The 17206-nt window shown below is 45.4% G+C and overlaps 1 protein-coding gene across 4 annotated transcripts in view; it reads left to right on the top strand.

Annotated features, from left to right (window-relative positions):
• Positions 1–4013: 4013 nt before the first annotated feature.
• Positions 4014–17206, top strand: part of ZBTB40 (zinc finger and BTB domain containing 40) — a 34539-nt gene continuing 21346 nt past the window's right edge. For 3 of the 4 annotated variants that reach the window (XM_075839551.1, XM_075839550.1, XM_075839552.1), the window contains exons 1-4: positions 4014–4138; positions 11755–12781; positions 14141–14274; positions 15699–15906. In XM_075839551.1, coding sequence (XP_075695666.1) covers positions 11809–12781; positions 14141–14274; positions 15699–15906 — 1315 coding nt within the window. In that variant the 5' untranslated portion in view covers positions 4014–4138; positions 11755–11808. The remainder of the gene's footprint in view (positions 4139–11754; positions 12782–14140; positions 14275–15698; positions 15907–17206) is intronic. The other variant, XM_075839549.1, reaches the window with a different exon arrangement.

The following is a 17206-nucleotide window of genomic DNA, read 5'->3' on the forward strand; positions in this document are numbered from 1 at the left end:
ACATACACAAAAAGAGGGTGTTCTCATGCACTCGCTGCCATTGCCACACTATCTGTCACGCTGTCATGCTCACTATCTCCCTGATGAGCCAGTAAACCTGGTGAAACGCGTAGGAGCAGGAGCTGTAGTTAGAAATACGGACTTTATTACAGGGACAGGTTCCAGAGACAACGGGGTCGTTCTTTTTAGAACGGGTGCCCAGTCCGTTGTCAACAGTTAGGAATACAATAGGCTATAGGGACAGGCAGAATACCACTGTGTTACTCCTATGTTCCTGAGCAATCCTGCTGTATACAATATGGAACGGAAATCAAGTATTTGGCAAGCTCAATGCTAAATTGTGTATACGCTATTCGTTTTAATAGAACAATCGATACCATTATTGTTATTCCATTTTTAAAAATTTAAAAATTAAAAGCTATATCTTATATAATATTCCTTCCTCTATGTATATATTTACAATCCATAGGTAGGTGCAGATCATGCAGAGAGTACGTCTTTCCAAGCTACTGGACCCCGAGATTGGAGATATCATCCCTTAGGTCCATAGGGGTGAGAAAGCTTTTGGACTGCACCCCTAGCGCTGTAGCTGTAACTGTATAGTTTTCATGCTGGGTTACTGCAGCTCTGCTCCTATGAGCATAGCTGCAGTACTGCCACTATACAGTGTATTGAGACATCTGCTTCCGGCACCGACCCCTGCATGACTTTCGGCGCCCGGAGGCAGCCGGCACAGCTAATCGGTGTGGGGTCCGGGTGTCGATCATATACTGATGACTTATCCTGCGGATAGGTCATCAGTATAAAAAAATCCCCAACCTGGTCAACCCCTTTAAGGCTCACAGACTCTAATGCAAAATTTCAGCTAGACTCCCCCCCCCCCCCCCACTTAGGTATTTTAAGGAGTTAATGTCAACATCCCTTGGTGGTCTAGGGCCATAAAGGACTGAATGTCTTTGGCAGTAATGGGGTTAATATCAGGATGTCTAGTGTTCTAGGCAGTGAAGGGGTTAATATCTGCACCCATGGTTGTCTAGGGCAGTAAAGGGGATAATATCAGTATCTCTTGTGGCCTACGGCAGTGAAGGGGTTAGTATCAGCATGCCTGGTGTGGTCTAGGGCAGTGAATGGGGTAATATCATCACTTTAGTGGTCTGGGGGCACTGGAGGAGTTAATATAAGCATCCCTGGTGGCCTAGGGTAGTGAAGGGGGTCAATGTCAGCAATTATGGTGGTCTAGGAATGTGAGGGGGGGTCAATGTCAGCGATTATGGTGGTCTAGGAATGTGAGGGGGGTCAATGTCAGCAATTATGGTGGTATATGGCAGAGGAGTTAATGTCAGTGTTCCTGGTGGTCTAGTGGTGGTCACCCTTTTTCTGAGTTTTTACAGAGCTCTCCCTCGTATGCGGGTGATGTAACCGTAGCCTCTGTAGTTAGACTGATCTTGGGGGGGGGAGAGTGAAAAATGGGGCACCCTCACTTAAAGCTGGTGGACCCATTCTTTTATTGTAATATGGGGCCCCCTCCTCTCATTGTATGGTGATCATTTTAAGAAAAAAATCCTGAACAACTACCCAAAATAAAGACAACTAAGTTTCAAGAAACTCACACAATTCAACACTGTTTCCATCTGCCATGTAATGGGTGGTCAGGGATAGGAAAGTGGCTCCGGCTCAGTTTCCACAGGGTTATCAGCAATTGCTTGTCTGTCACACTGTAGATATCAAGCCATGAAAAGGTTAAATAAATGCACTTTAAGCCATTTCTCCATCCAGCCGTAGTCTTACCATAGACCGACATACATCTTACTTCAGGAATGCATAAAATCTGTCTGCAAAGACTAGAAAAATTGAGTATGCATACATGAACAAAACGATTTCAGAAGAGAGAAAAACTTAAGAAGTCCCAATAATCTAAACATAGGTGTACTTGAGATGTTTTGGGGATTTTTAATGAGTTAATATGTGAACATCGCCATCTAGTGCTACAGAAGAATAGTACAATGTATCTGTGTTTACTCTCTCCATGTGACCCATGAGTATGGAACAGAGTTGTGAACTTCCATGGGATCTGCATAACAAATACTCCCCCTACTGGATACCATAAGATCTAGCTGAGGGACGTTATTATGCAGATGTAAAGGTGGCTCATGATAACACTTCTGGACAGTCATATGCCAGGAGAAACAGGGGACTACGTGTATTTTCTCTGTGCTGGAACCCAGGTAAATACGACCACAGGAGAGATGCGCCATCATTAGGTATAAGGCCTCCTTCACACACAGAATTTGTCTTGCAATTTAAACTGCATCAAAAAACACTTTTAAAAACACCAGCGTTATTGAAATGTGACACGCGTTTCGTTTTTTTATTGCTTTTTAGTGGCGTTTTTCATTTAGTGTCATTTTGCACATGCTTTCTTTATGGCGTATTTGGGGGAAAACGCCTGGAAAACACCTTGTTGAGAGCATGTTGCGTTTGGAAAAAACGTCACTGACCACAAAATTGCCTCAAAAACACCACAATCCAAAACGCAGTTGTGTGTAGTGCAGTTTATATTTTACTATAGACTTTAATGAAACATCAGTCTGCACTAAAAAAGCAACAAAAAACACCATTCATTAAAAACAGTACAAAAAATTCACGAAAAAAATGCAGCAAAACGCTGTGTGTGAATCCAGCCTAAAAAGTATGACAGAAAAAAACAAAATGTTTATAACCGAGTGACACAATTTTCTGGGACATCTATGAGATCTCTGACATTTTACATGTCATTAGAAAGCAGCGTAAATAGAGAGTCATTACAGTGGCTGCTCTCAGGCCACATTCAGACGTGGTGGAATTGGCGCAGATTTGTAGTGTGGATTCCGCACAGCAACTTCCCCGGCAATATACAATACATGTGGCTGTTTTGTTTGTTTTTTAAATCCGATTCATACGTGTTTATTATATGGAGTTATGATATTTTCATGAGTCCACATAAAAAATAGCTTTAACCCCTTCCCGACATCCGCCGTATATATACGGCGGAGGTCGGGTGGGGGAGTATGGAGCGGGTTCACAGGCTGAGCCCGTTCCATGGAACGAGTGTGTCGTCTGTATGAAACAGGCGACACTTCAGTGTAACGAGTGGGATTCCGCTCACTTAACCCCTTTGAAGCCGCGGTCAGTAGTGACCGCGGCATCTAAGCAGTTAGAATGAGGGGGGCATCCCTCTCTGATGTGCCATCGGCCCACGCACAAATCGATCACGGGGTGCCGATGGTCGTCATGGCAGCCTGGGAGCCTAATGAAGGCCCTCAGGTCTGCCATCTTAGTCCACCTATTAAGCCCTGCCAATACATAACTGGTATTGCCGCATCTGTAAAAGTTCAAACTATTACATTATAATATTATTTAACCGGCACGGTGAACGCCGTAAAAAACAACAACATTTAAAACCCAAAAATTGCTGTTTTTTGGTCACCTCATACTTCACAAAAAAAGTGTAATGTACCCCCATAATGGTACCAATAGAAACTACGGCTCGCGTCACAAAAAATAAGTCCTCGTACGGCTTTATCGATGGAAAAATAAAAAAGTTATGGATTTTGGAAGGCAGGGAGGAAAAACGAAAATCAAAATCAGAAAAATAGCTGCGAAGGGACGGGGTTAAAAAAGTTCCCAGCAAGTGTCGTGCAGCATTTCGAGGAATTATACGGGGCAACCACTGACGGCGACAATTTTAATATCGCTTCTATGACTCCCTATTAAAGGGGTATTCCCACCTCACAAGTTTTTGACATATAGACATTATATGCCATGAATGAGATATTTGGGAATACCCTTTAAGAAAAAATTTACATATACATTATGTCTCAGAAACACTTTATTAGTCCTTTATTAGCTGGGAATTTTAATCCTGGCGTTTGCATCTAGAGCTTCTTTTTTTTTTTTTTTTTTCAACAACTTTATTGGCAACGCCGCGAAGAAACACTGTGTAAATTTGTCTGTCTTACTGACATGCGCGCAGTACGTAGGTGACGCCGTACGTACGTCGTGACGGCGTCGAAGGCAAAGGAAGAAGTATCGGGGCCTATCGTTCAACATGAAGATGGAGATGTCAAAATAGTGCGGCGCAGAAAGATTATAAAGAAAGGTGCGATAATTAGCAGACAGCGGTTGAGTGTCCGGCGGAGGAGGAGGCGGCCATTGAGTCTGTATCGGTGGTGGGGGGTCGGGTACTGGTTACCAGAGGCGACTGTCTTCCCGCTACTGATATCTATGGGGTAATCGAACTGGAAATGTAGGGCTGTTGCCTATAGCGACCAATCAAATCTCTGCTTTCATGTTTCCAGGGCAGGTTGAGAAATGAAAGAAGAGCTCTGATTGGTGGTTGTGCTTCCCTTATTATGTATACTAGTTTGTACTGTATCTTCTGGCGGCTACAGCCAGTAACTTAACATGGGGTCACACTACCTTTATGTCCCAGCATCCTCCTATTACATGACCTGCACAGCACAGTTCACTGTATCACACCTCCCAGATATTCCTGAACCAGTCACTATCCTCTCCATCTATCGTTCCCTGTTATCAGCTTCTTCAGGGTTTGTTGTGCCCGTGTGATCACTTCTTTGTCACGTATCTGCCTTAAAGGGGAACTGTCCCCTCCATTTCTGCGCTATTCGAAATGTAAAGTGAATAAAACTCAAATGTTCCCCATTAACATTATTATAAAGTATCCGCCATACCTTTATATAATAGTGATAAGTTTTTTCCTGCGCGTATGCAAATAAGTCCAGGGAGTCCGCGGGCCATTGAAGGCATCAGAGGCGTCCGGCGTATTCAAGAGATCGGGAAACTGCTCCGCCGCCATCTATATGATTTGACAGAAGTCTCCGGGATCTGCTCCACGAAATCCCGCAATAATTTCACACTGAAGAGCGTCGCTGATTGATGGTGTCGTGTATAGAAACATAAGCGCAAGAGCGTGACAAAAAAAAAAAAAAAAGCTAAAGGGGGCTCATATGTTTTTAATGCACAGGCGTGGGATTTCATACCTGCTGAAGAAAATTTGAGAGGAGGGGGGATTTGCTCTAGAGGAGGGGGGGGAATTGGAATTGCACTAGAGGAGGGGGAATTGCACAGGGGGCAGCGATGGCGCGGAGCATCTAATTTTCTTTCGGCACACGCACTTTTTACGCAAGAATATCCCAGGTATAGGGCATGTTTTTCAAAAACTATTAATCGAGGCAGACCATCCCTATTTCAGGTGAGATGACTGGCATAGCAGTTTTGACTAAACAGCCATGACGTGGTAATATACATTCTGTACCGCGCCATTCCCGCACTGCCGGTGCCATGGTCTCCGATCTGTCCGTTGTTTCCATTCACAGTGCGATGTGTTGTACGCCACACCTGACTATGGCAGCGTGATGACACTCTGTTTTTATGTTTACAAACATAAAAGCAGGAGGTGCTTATTTTTCATTCATTTATTTTACTACTGTTGCGCGAATCGCACGTGGAAGTGCTTCCGTGTGCCGTGCGAGATTTTCACGCACCCATTCACTTCAATGGGTGCGTGATGCACGAAAAACGGGCAAGTATAGGACATGTCGTGAGTTTTACACAGCGGACACACGCTGCGTGAAAAACAAGGACTGTCTGCACGGCCCCATTCACTAACATAGGTCTGTGCATAATACACGTTCGTGTGAATAAGGCCTTACCCAGAATTCTGTGCTTCTTCATCCAGGCCGGCCATGACATTTGTTGCAACGTCATCCCACTAGGGCAGATACGTACGCTGTGTACCTTTACACTGTGTATCCGCCCTGTCTGAACTTACCCTTAGGCTTACACCGTTTTCCTTCAAGAATTTTGAGGCAGATTTTGAACTGCCTGCGCTTTTTCATTCTGAATTTTTTTTTGCCTGCGGCCATTGAATCTATTGCAAGGACCGGTGGCAAGAAAAACGCTCGCCGCTGTTTTGTTTTTTTTTGCCTTCCCATTGATTTCAATAGGAGGTCAGCAGCAAAAAAGAACATGCCGCTTTTTTATTTTTTTTTGGCCAAATGCCACCCAGGGGAAAAACGCCTCTGCCTCCCATTTAAAATCTATGGGGGTTGATTTTGGAAGTTTTTTTGGCACTGATTCCAATGCAGTTTCCGCATCAAAATCAGCACACAAAAAAACAGTGTAAACTGACCCTCTTAGAGAAGCCCATGGGCACAACACCTGGAAAAACGCCATACTCATGCCAGGCTGCGTTTAGAGAAAATTTACTCAAAAATGCAACAAACCAAAACGCAGTTGTAGGTAGTGCATTCAATATTTTACTATAGACTAGGGCTGGGCGATTATGACCAAAATCACGATTGAACATGTAACCTCGATTACTGAATGATTATTTAGGCCACACCCCTTTTGCATGCCACATCATTTAAATTAATATTTATCCCGAGCCTGCTGTATACTACTGCATATAATATGCCCCCTGACACTGCCCCCACACAGTATATTGCCCCATAGTGCTCCCCACACAGTATATTGCCCCATAGTGCTCCCCACACAGTATATTGCCCCATAGTGCTCCCCACACAGTATATTGCCCCCTGACACTGCCCCCACACAGTATATTGCCTCATAGTGCTCCCCACACAGTATATTGCCCCATAGTGCTCCCCACACAGTATATTGCCCCCTGACACTGCCCCCACACAGTATATTGCCTCATAGTGCTCCCCACACAGTATATTGCCCCATAGTGCTCCCCACACAGTATATTGCCTCATAGTGCTCCCCACACAGTATATTGCCCCATAGTGCTCCCCACACAGTATATTGCCTCATAGTGCTCCCCACACAGTATATTGCCCCATAGTGCTCCCCACACAGTATATTGCCTCATAGTGCTCCCCACACAGTATATTGCCTCATAGTGCTCCCCACACAGTATATTGCCTCATAGTGCTCCCCACACAGTATATTGCCTCATAGTGCTCCCCACACAGTATATTTCCTCATAGTGCTCCCCACACAGTATATTGCCCCATAGTGCTCCCCACACAGTATATTGCCCCATAGTGCCCCCACACAGTATATTGCCTCATAGTGCTCCCCACACAGTATATTGCCCCATAGTGCCCCCACACAGTATATTGCCTCATAGTGCTCCCCACACAGTATATTGCCCCATAGTGCCCCCACACAGTATATTGCCTCATAGTGCTCCCCACACAGTATATTGCCCCATAGTGCCCCCACACAGTATATTGCCTCATAGTGCTCCCCACACAGTATATTGCCCCATAGTGCTCCCCACACAGTATATTTCCTCATAGTGCTCCCCACACAGTATATTGCCCCATAGTGCTCCCCACACAGTATATTGCCCCATAGTGCTCCCCACACAGTATATTTCCTCATAGTGCTCCCCACACAGTATATTGCCCCATAGTGCTCCCCACACAGTATATTGCCCCATAGTGCTCCCCACACAGTATATTGCCTCATAGTGCTCCCCACACAGTATATTTCCCCATAGTGCTCCCCACACAGTATATTGCCCCATAGTGCTCCCCACACAGTATATTGCCCCATAGTGCTCCCCACACAGTATATTGCCTCATAGTGCTCCCCACACAGTATATTGCCTCATAGTGCTCCCCACACAGTATATTGCCCCATAGTGCTCCCCACACAGTATATTGCCCCATAGTGCTCCCCACACAGTATATTGCCCCATAGTGCTCCCCACACAGTATATTGCCCCATAGTGCTCCCCACACAGTATATTGCCCCATAGTGCTCCCCACACAGTATATTGCCCCATAGTGCTCCCCACACAGTATATTGCCTCATAGTGCTCCCCACACAGTATATTGCCTCATAGTGCTCCCCACACAGTATATTGCCTCATAGTGCTCCCCACACAGTATATTGCCCCATAGTGCTCCCGACACAGTATATTTCCTCATAGTGCTCCCCACACAGTATATTGCCCCATAGTGCTCCCCACACAGTATATTGCCCCATAGTGCTCCCCACACAGTATATTGCCCCATAGTGCTCCCCACACAGTATATTGCCCCATAGTGCTCCCCACACAGTATATTGCCCCATAGTGCTCCCCACACAGTATATTGCCCCATAGTGCTCCCCACACAGTATATTGCCCCATAGTGCTCCCCACACAGTATATTGCCCCATAGTGCTCCCCACACAGTATATTGCCCCATAGTGCTCCCCACACAGTATATTGCCCCATAGTGCTCCCCACACAGTATATTGCCCCATAGTGCTCCCCACACAGTATATTGCCCCATAGTGCTCCCCACACAGTATATTGCCCCATAGTGCTCCCCACACAGTATATTGCCCCATAGTGCTCCCCACACAGTATATTGCCCCATAGTGCTCCCCACACAGTATATTGCCCCATAGTGCTCCCCACACAGTATATTGCCCCATAGTGCTCCCCACACAGTATATTGCCCCATAGTGCTCCCCACACAGTATATTGCCCCATAGTGCTCCCCACACAGTATATTGCCCCATAGTGCTCCCCACACAGTATATTGCCCCATAGTGCTCCCCACACAGTATATTGCCTCATCGTGCTCCCCACACAGTATATTGCCCCATAGTGCTCCCCACACAGTATATTGCCCCATAGTGCTCCCCACACAGTATATTGCCCCATAGTGCTCCCCACACAGTATATTGCCCCATAGTGCTCCCCACACAGTATATTGCCCCATAGTGCTCCCAACACAGTATATTGCCCCATAGTGCTCCCCACACAGTATGCCTCATATGTTCACCCACACCGTATAATGCCCCCATAGTGCTCCCCACACAGTATATTGCCCCATAGTGCTCCCCACACAGTATATTGCCCCATAGTGCTCCCCACACAGTATATTGCCCCATACTGCTCCCCACACAGTATATTGCCCCATAGTGCTCCCCACACAGTATATTGCCCCATAGTGCTCCCCACACAGTATATTGCCCCATAGTGCTCCCCACACAGTATATTGCCCCATAGTGCTCCCCACACAGTATATTGCCCCATAGTGCTCCCCACACAGTATATTGCCCCATAGTGCTCCCCACACAGTATATTGCCCCATAGTGCTCCCCACACAGTATATTGCCCCATAGTGCTCCCCACACAGTATATTGCCCCATAGTGCTCCCGACACAGTATATTGCCCCATAGTGCTCCCCACACAGTATATTTCCCCATAGTGCTCCCCACACAGTATATTGCCCCATAGTGCTCCCGACACAGTATATTGCCTCATCGTGCTCCCCACACAGTATATTGCCCCATAGTGCTCCCGACACAGTATATTGCCCCATAGTGCTCCCGACACAGTATATTGCCCCATAGTGCTCCCGACACAGTATATTGCCCCATAGTGCTCCCCACACAGTATATTGCCCCATAGTGCTCCCCACACAGTATATTGCCCCATAGTGCTCCCCACACAGTATATTTCCCCATAGTGCTCCCCACACAGTATATTGCCCCATAGTGCTCCCCACACAGTATATTGCCCCATAGTGCTCCCCACACAGTATATTGCCCCATAGTGCTCCCCACACAGTATATTGCCCCATAGTGCTCCCCACACAGTATATTGCCCCATAGTGCTCCCCACACAGTATATTGCCCCATAGTGCTCCCCACACAGTATATTGCCCCATAGTGCTCCCCACACAGTATATTGCCCCATAGTGCTCCCCACACAGTATATTGCCCCATAGTGCTCCCCACACAGTATATTTCCTCATAGTGCTCCCCACACAGTATATTGCCCCATAGTGCTCCCCACACAGTATATTGCCCCATAGTGCTCCCCACACAGTATATTGCCCCATAGTGCTCCCCACACAGTATATTGCCCCATAGTGCTCCCCACACAGTATATTGCCCCATAGTGCTCCCCACACAGTATATTGCCCCATAGTGCTCCCCACACAGTATGCCTCATATGTTCACCCACACCGTATAATGCCCCCATAGTGCTCCCCACACAGTATATTGCCCCATAGTGCTCCCCACACAGTATATTGCCCCATAGTGCTCCCCACACAGTATGCCTCATATGTTCACCCACACCGTATAATGCCCCCATAGCTGTCCCCACACAGTAAAATGCCCCTATAGCTGCACTCCGCACAATATAATGCCCCCATAACTACCCCCACACAGCCCCAATAGTTCCTAATAAAATACTCGCCTAACCCCGTTCCTAGAACAAGTGGAGGAGATCCCTCTGCTCCTCCGGTCTGTGTCGCTCGGCGCAGACAGGCACGATGACCTCTCTGCTTCGCACCTGTCTGCGCCAAGCCGCGTGGGTCCGGAGAGACGTAGTGAATGGTAGAACAGCGACCTTACAGCTCCCTGCTCTACAATTGGAAAAAATTACCGGGAAAAAAATTATTTTAAAAAATAAAAATCTGCAAGATGTCGGTATATTGTGCTGAATTTCGGTTCTTATTTTTCGATTAATTGCCCAGCCCTACTATAGACTTTAATGGGACATCTGACTGCACTAAAAAAAATGCTGTAAAAAAATGCCTCAAAGAACACACAAAAATGCTGTGTGAATCCAGCCTTAAAGGGGCTGTCTGTGTAACGCAGGGCGGGTCCTCCAGAGAGATGGTCTTTGTAACTGCTCTGAGAGATGAGGATCCTGAACAGGGACCTGTCTATTAATTCAGAAATCCCTAATAGCCAAGTTTTCGTAACCAGACAACCCCTTTAAAGAGGCTCTGTCACCAGATTTTGCAACCCCTATCTCCTATTGCTGCAGATCGGCGCTGCAATGTAGATTACAGTAACGTTTTTATTTTAAAAAAACGAGCATTTTTGGCCAAGTTATGGCCATTTTTGTATTTATGCAAATGAGGCTTGCAAAAGTCCAAGTGGGCGTGTTTAAAAGTAAAAGTCCAACTGGGCGTGTATTATGTGCGTACATCGGTGCGTGTTTACTACTTTTACTAGCTGGGCGTTGTGTATAGAAGTATCATCCACTTCTCTTCACAACGCCCAGCTTCTGGCAGTGCAGATCTGTGACGTCACTCACAGGTCCTGCATCGTGTCGGCCACATCGGCACCAGAGGCTACAGTTGATTCTGCAGCAGCATCAGCGTTTGCAGGTAAGTAGCTACATCGATTTACCTGCAAACGCCGATGCTGCTGCAGAATCATCTGTAGCCTCTGGTGCCGGTGTCCTCGCTCGTCTGACACGATGCAGGACCTGTGAGTGACGTCACAGCATGATCTCTCGAGAACACGCTGTCTGCACTGCCAGAAGCTGGGCGTTGTGAAGAGAAGTGGATGATACTTCTCGTCAGAACGCCCAGCTAGTAAAAGTAGTAAACACGCCCCGATGTACGCACATAATACACGCCCAGTTGGACTTTTACTGTAAACACGCCCAGTTGTACTTTTGCAAGCCTCATTTGCATAAATACAAAAATGGCCATAAAATGCTCGTTTTTTAAAAATACAAACGTTACTGTAATCTACATTGTAGCGCTGATCTGCTGCAATAGCAGATAGGGGTTGCAAAATCTGGTGACAGAGCCCCTTTATGGAGGATTCTGTGCAGCTGCCACATTCGGATAATTATTAAAAGTGATATTCGTTTAGCCGTATGTCTGCAAGTCTAGCAGTCGGCACCTTGTTTCTTTTTCTACATGCAAATTACATTTTTATGGGAAATCTTATATTTTTTAATTTTTTTTTTGTAGGTTCTCAAGTGTGGACTATTTAACAATACCGTGGGCTCGATATTGTTTTATACAATGGAGCTACCAAACTACAGCAGGCAGCTCTTACAGCAGGTTTACACCTTGTGCAAGGAGCAGCAGTTTTGTGATTGCACAATTTTTGTCGGCTCTTTACATTTCCGAGCTCACAAACTTGTTCTTTCTGCTGCGAGTTTGCTCTTTAAGTCCCTGCTGGAGTCGACCGAAACCATTTCCATTGATGCCTCCGTCGTCTCCCCCGATGAGTTCTCCCTACTCCTGGAAATGATGTACTCGGGAAAGTTACCACCAGGGAAACACAACTTGACCAAAATTATCTCCGTGGCCGACAGCCTACAAATGTTTGATGTGGCTGTCAGCTGTAAGAACCTCCTCACCGAACTGATGAATCACTCCACCCAGAGCCAGAAGAAAGAAGTCCCGGTCCAGCCATTAACCTTCATAAAAACAGATATCAAGCCCATTGTCCCCAGGAGTAATGTTGTGAGTGAAACTTTTGCTATTGAAAAGATGTTGTCGCCCGTGACTACGGCGGAGTCCTCTGTCCTGTCTGAACCTGAACAACAAACTAACAAAACTCTAAGCTCCACTTTGCTTAACAAGAATTTGGATCCTAATGACAATCTGCATCCTGCAAGCCCAACTCTGCCTGACACCTCTACAGAGCAAGGTTTGCACAATTTCAAGGGCGTTGAGGAGAATGGGCCGGGGGCTACTAGCGCAGAAAGTACACTAACTCCAGCACCACTAAATGCTGCACCAGTTTTAGAGGAATCTGAGAAAGTTTCAAATCCTGATAACAACAGAACCACGACGTGTGTCCCCGCAGTAGATGAGATCTGTCAACAGCAGTCATCAGAACAAGAGCCTGCTGATATAGCATTGGACTCTGACTCTCTAGCAGCGGGTCCCGAGGTCACGTCCAGCGCCTCTGCACAAGATGGTAAAGCCGCAGTAGCAGAGGAGACGGTGGAGCCTGCTGCCAAGAAAAGAAGACTTGATGATATTGGTAATTTTATGTCCCATTTAATGTATTTCTACATTAAGGTGGATTCACATTGGGTGGTCATGGTGGGGGGTTTAAACAAAAACAAAAAACACTATCCCTAACCTGAGTGCTCGTCACTTCAGGGGAGAATCCTTTCTTCAATGAATGGTTAAAGGGCTTTTTTTTTTTTGTTTTTTTTAGGCTACCTCTTAGGCTATGTTCACACTGAGTTTTTTGACAAGTTTTTCTACGCGGAAGCCGCGCCAAAAAACTCGTCAAAAACGGCCCGAAAAATGCCTCCCATTGTTTTGAATGGGAGGCAGAGGCGTCTTTTTCCCGCGAGCGGTAAAACCGCATCGCAGGAAAAAGAAGCGACATTCCCTATCTTCGGGCGTTTACGCCTCTGACCTCCCATTGACTTCAATGGGAGGCAGAGAAAGTGTATTTCGCGGCGTCTTATGCCCGCGGTGCTCAATGGCCGCGGGTGAAGATCGCCGTGAAAAGCGGAAATCGGCGTGCAGGGAGAGGAAAATCCGCCTGCAAAAAACTCTGTGTGAACATAGCCTTAAAGTGGCTGTCTTAAGACATGAAAATTAAGCCGTTCTTGCAATCAGCAGGTCGCCAAGAGTGGTGAACAACTTCTATCGCCTGGGGAAGTTGCGGCTGCCTTAGATTTTCAGCGGGGGCTGCCGTAGAGGAAATGTCGTATTACATGCCATATCACAGGAGACCAGGCCCAGTCTGCCTAGATTAGAGCTGCTTTTTCTGAGTATCTATGCGCTTTGGCTAATGGGTGTCCCACGTGGATGAAGCACCTGATTTCTATGTCCCCTAATAATGAGGCAATCCCTTTAGAGGGCTTTTTTTTCTATCCATTATGTGTACCCCAGTCTGGTGGATGTAAAACCTCTTCTGCTGAAGCTTCTATGCAGAAGTGAGGAACATGGTGGGATCAAAGAGTGAATGCTGTACTCTGAAAAAGAAAAAAAACTAAATTAGGCAGGCCCTGACAAATCAAGAAGTACAGAACCACACTCAAAATTGCTGAAAAGGTCAGTTTTTCTGTAGATGACGACATATAATCAGGACACATAAATAAGCTAAGAGGTCAAAGAGAAACATTCTGTGTCTTGGGACGTCATGAGAATGTTGTCGGTGTAGACCGAGCAGGTGGCTGTGCCAGTGCATTAGCAAAAAAGGCACAAGATGACATTCAAGTGTCCAGAAGGGTGAACGGCTGCCGGTCAGGAAATATAAAAAGATGCATTATCTTCAATCGTAACATGAATGCATTTTACCTGTTATGTAACAAATTGCTGCAATCGCTTTTTTGTGCATTAAGATCCTTGTTAATCCAGACGACCTGTATTTTGTGTTTAGAAACTGAGAAAACATCGGGTGAGTTGGATTTTCTTATCCGTTATGAAAGTATCTTCAGTGAGGCTCTGTCAGACCCGCAAAGTGTCCTAGAAAACTTAAAGAAGTGCGAAGAAATCAATGAGGCGGAGAAGCAGGTGAGAGCCCTCCCAGGCCGTTTGCTGCCACCACAGAGATGATGTTGTGCCCTTGTACATGATTGTGTGTTCAATTTAAAGAAGTACTTCAGTCATTGTCGTCGTCGTCCCGCCCACTCATTTCAACCGGGGTCACATGATCTTCATTCTGACCCCCTGTATCCTACAGCGTCTGCTGTGTCAACCGGAAGTCATGGTCTCAATGCAAGTCTATGAGAGCCTCAATGTAACGTCCAGGTTTTACAGCAGACGCTGAACAATTCAGGGAGTCGTATTGAAGACCACGTGACCCCCTGGCAGCCCAGAACTGAGCTCCTACGAATAAAATATAGAACCAGGAAGGCTTGATACACAACATGACACTACGTTTTACCACATGTTAAAACGTGGTTGGTGCAAAAAAATAACTCACTGAGGTGCTACTTTAATCCCCTGAGGCTCAAAGCACACGATGCGGTTTTGCGTGCGGCAAGTACCAGCATAGTCTGAGATTCCCGGAAATCTCATGTACACGCTGCGGTATTTTTCAGGATGGAAATTGACCGTTTTTTAGAATCCGCAGCATGTCCATTTATCTTGCCTTTCTGCTTGCGAATTCTATCTGCCTAGTGCTGTGGAAAATCGCACCGAAAACCCGCAGCATGAAAACTTACTGAAAAATGCATCAAAACATAAAATCTGCATCAAAAAATGCCCGATTAAGTGCGGTTTTTACCTGCAAGTTTCCTGCGTATTGGTGCGTATTTTCCGCAGCAAAATACACAGCGTGTGCATGTAGCCTAAGGCTGGCTTCCTACATTGCAGATTTTGCATACGTTTTGTTAACCTAAACGGGAGAAATGTGTAAAGAAAAGCCTTATAGGTCTCCTCTCCTGGATCCAATTCTGGTTTTGGCTAAAGAAAAAAAAAACGCATGCAAATCTGCACTGTGGGGACCCCAACTTAAAGGGGTTTTCTGTGGGGGAAAACATTTATTGCCTCTCCTAACGCATTGTGAGCAGTGTGATTGACCCCTTCATTGCTTGTCCATACATATGGTTGTGCGTGGTACTTCAGCTCAGCCCCAATCACTGGTCTTCAAATGTTAATAGATTAAAATTCCCACCTTTTTAAGGGACTCCCCCAAAATATGATTTTTCATGACCTATTAGCTGAACATTACATAATTCTCCATTGAAAGGAATAGGCGTTCTAGAAGTCGGGATATATATATATAATTTATATTTTATACCCCCACCCATCATAGAAAATGGTGCTGGGGAATATACCCCTTGTCACATGCCTGTACATCTGACCCCCATTTTTACCTAGTGTTACAGACTTGAGTCCAGTAAACTCTTCGATCTCGCTACTTGCACAGTGTAGATGATATCTCGGTAACAACTGGAGTTTTGCCTTTTACTTGTATATGTTTTGTACTAAAGGTTGTGGTGGAATGTTGTCAAGCTGAAGAAGGGAGCTCAACATTTGCAAAACTACTGGAGAAGGTTAAAGATGGGCAGAGCATTGTTGTTGAGACTGTTCTAGCTTTACTCAAATTGTGCAGAGACACCAATCCCAGCGTAAATGCAGCATTGTGTGAGAAAGAGCCACAAGCACAAGAATCAGCGGAGGAACAATCAGTGGAAACCGGTAAGAATAACATTACAGAATAGCATTTATTAACCCCTTAATGACCAGCCTATTTTGGACCTTAATGACCAAGCCATTTTTTACGTTTTTCCATCGTCGCATTCCAAGAGCTATAACTCTTTTATTTTTGCGTCGACATAGCCGTATAAGGTCTTGTTTTTTTGCGGGACAAGTTGTACTTTTTAATAGCACCATTTTGGGGGACATATTATTTATTGATTAACTTTTTTATTAACTTTTTTTGGGGGGGGGAAATAGAAAAAAACCTGAAATTTCGCCACTCTTTTTCGCGTCTTAAATCAACGGCGTTTACTGTGTGATATAAATAACACAATAACTTTATTCAGCGGGTTGTTACGATGGCAATGATACCAAATTTGTACAGTTTTTGTATGTTTTACTACTTTTACACAGTAAAAACGCTTTTTTTTTCAAAATTATTTGTTTTTGTGCCTCCATATTTGAAGAGCCGTAACGTTTTCATTTTTTCGCCGATGCGGTCGTATGAGGGCTTTTTTTTTGCGGGGCGACTTGTAGTTTTTATTGGTACCATTTTTGAGTAGATGCGACTTTTTGATCACTTTTTATAACATTTTTTTAAAGTCAGGATTCACAGAAAACAGCAATTTTTCCATAGTTTTTTTTATTACATTTTTTACGGCGTTCACCGTGCGGGTTAAATAATGTTATAGATTTATAGTCGGGGTCGTTACGGACGCGGCGATACCAAATATGTGTAACTTTTTAACTTTATTTTGGTTTTTTAATAGTAAAGCATTGTGTAAGGGGAAAAGCTGGGTTTTTCATTTTTTTTCAAATTTTTTTTTTCATTAACTTTAGTAAACTTTTTTTTTACTTTTTTACTAGTCCCACTAGGGGACTATAATATGCGATTCTCCGATCGCTATTGTAATACACTGCAATACTTTTGTATTGCAGTGTATTACTGCCTGTCCGTTTAAAACGGGCAGGCATCTGCTAGGTCATGCCTCCGGCATGATCTAGCAGGCAGTCGCTCCAGGCAGACCTGGGGGCCTTTGTTAGGCCCCCGGCTGCCATTAGAGACACAGACACTCGGCGATCGTATCGGTGGGAGAGAGAGGGAGCTCCCTCCCTCTCTCCAAAACCACTCAGTTGCGGTGCACGCTATTGCGCACCGCATCTGAAGGGTTAAACGGGTGAGATCGATACTAATATCGATCTCACCCGGCAGAGCAGGGACGCTCCCAGCCCTCAGCTGCCTCTAGCAGCTGAGAGCAGGGAGATTTGACACTCCCTGCTCTGTTTACTTTATCCTGAT

Source organism: Rhinoderma darwinii, chromosome 10, assembly GCF_050947455.1.
Source record: "Rhinoderma darwinii isolate aRhiDar2 chromosome 10, aRhiDar2.hap1, whole genome shotgun sequence".
NCBI lineage: Eukaryota > Metazoa > Chordata > Amphibia > Anura > Rhinodermatidae > Rhinoderma > Rhinoderma darwinii.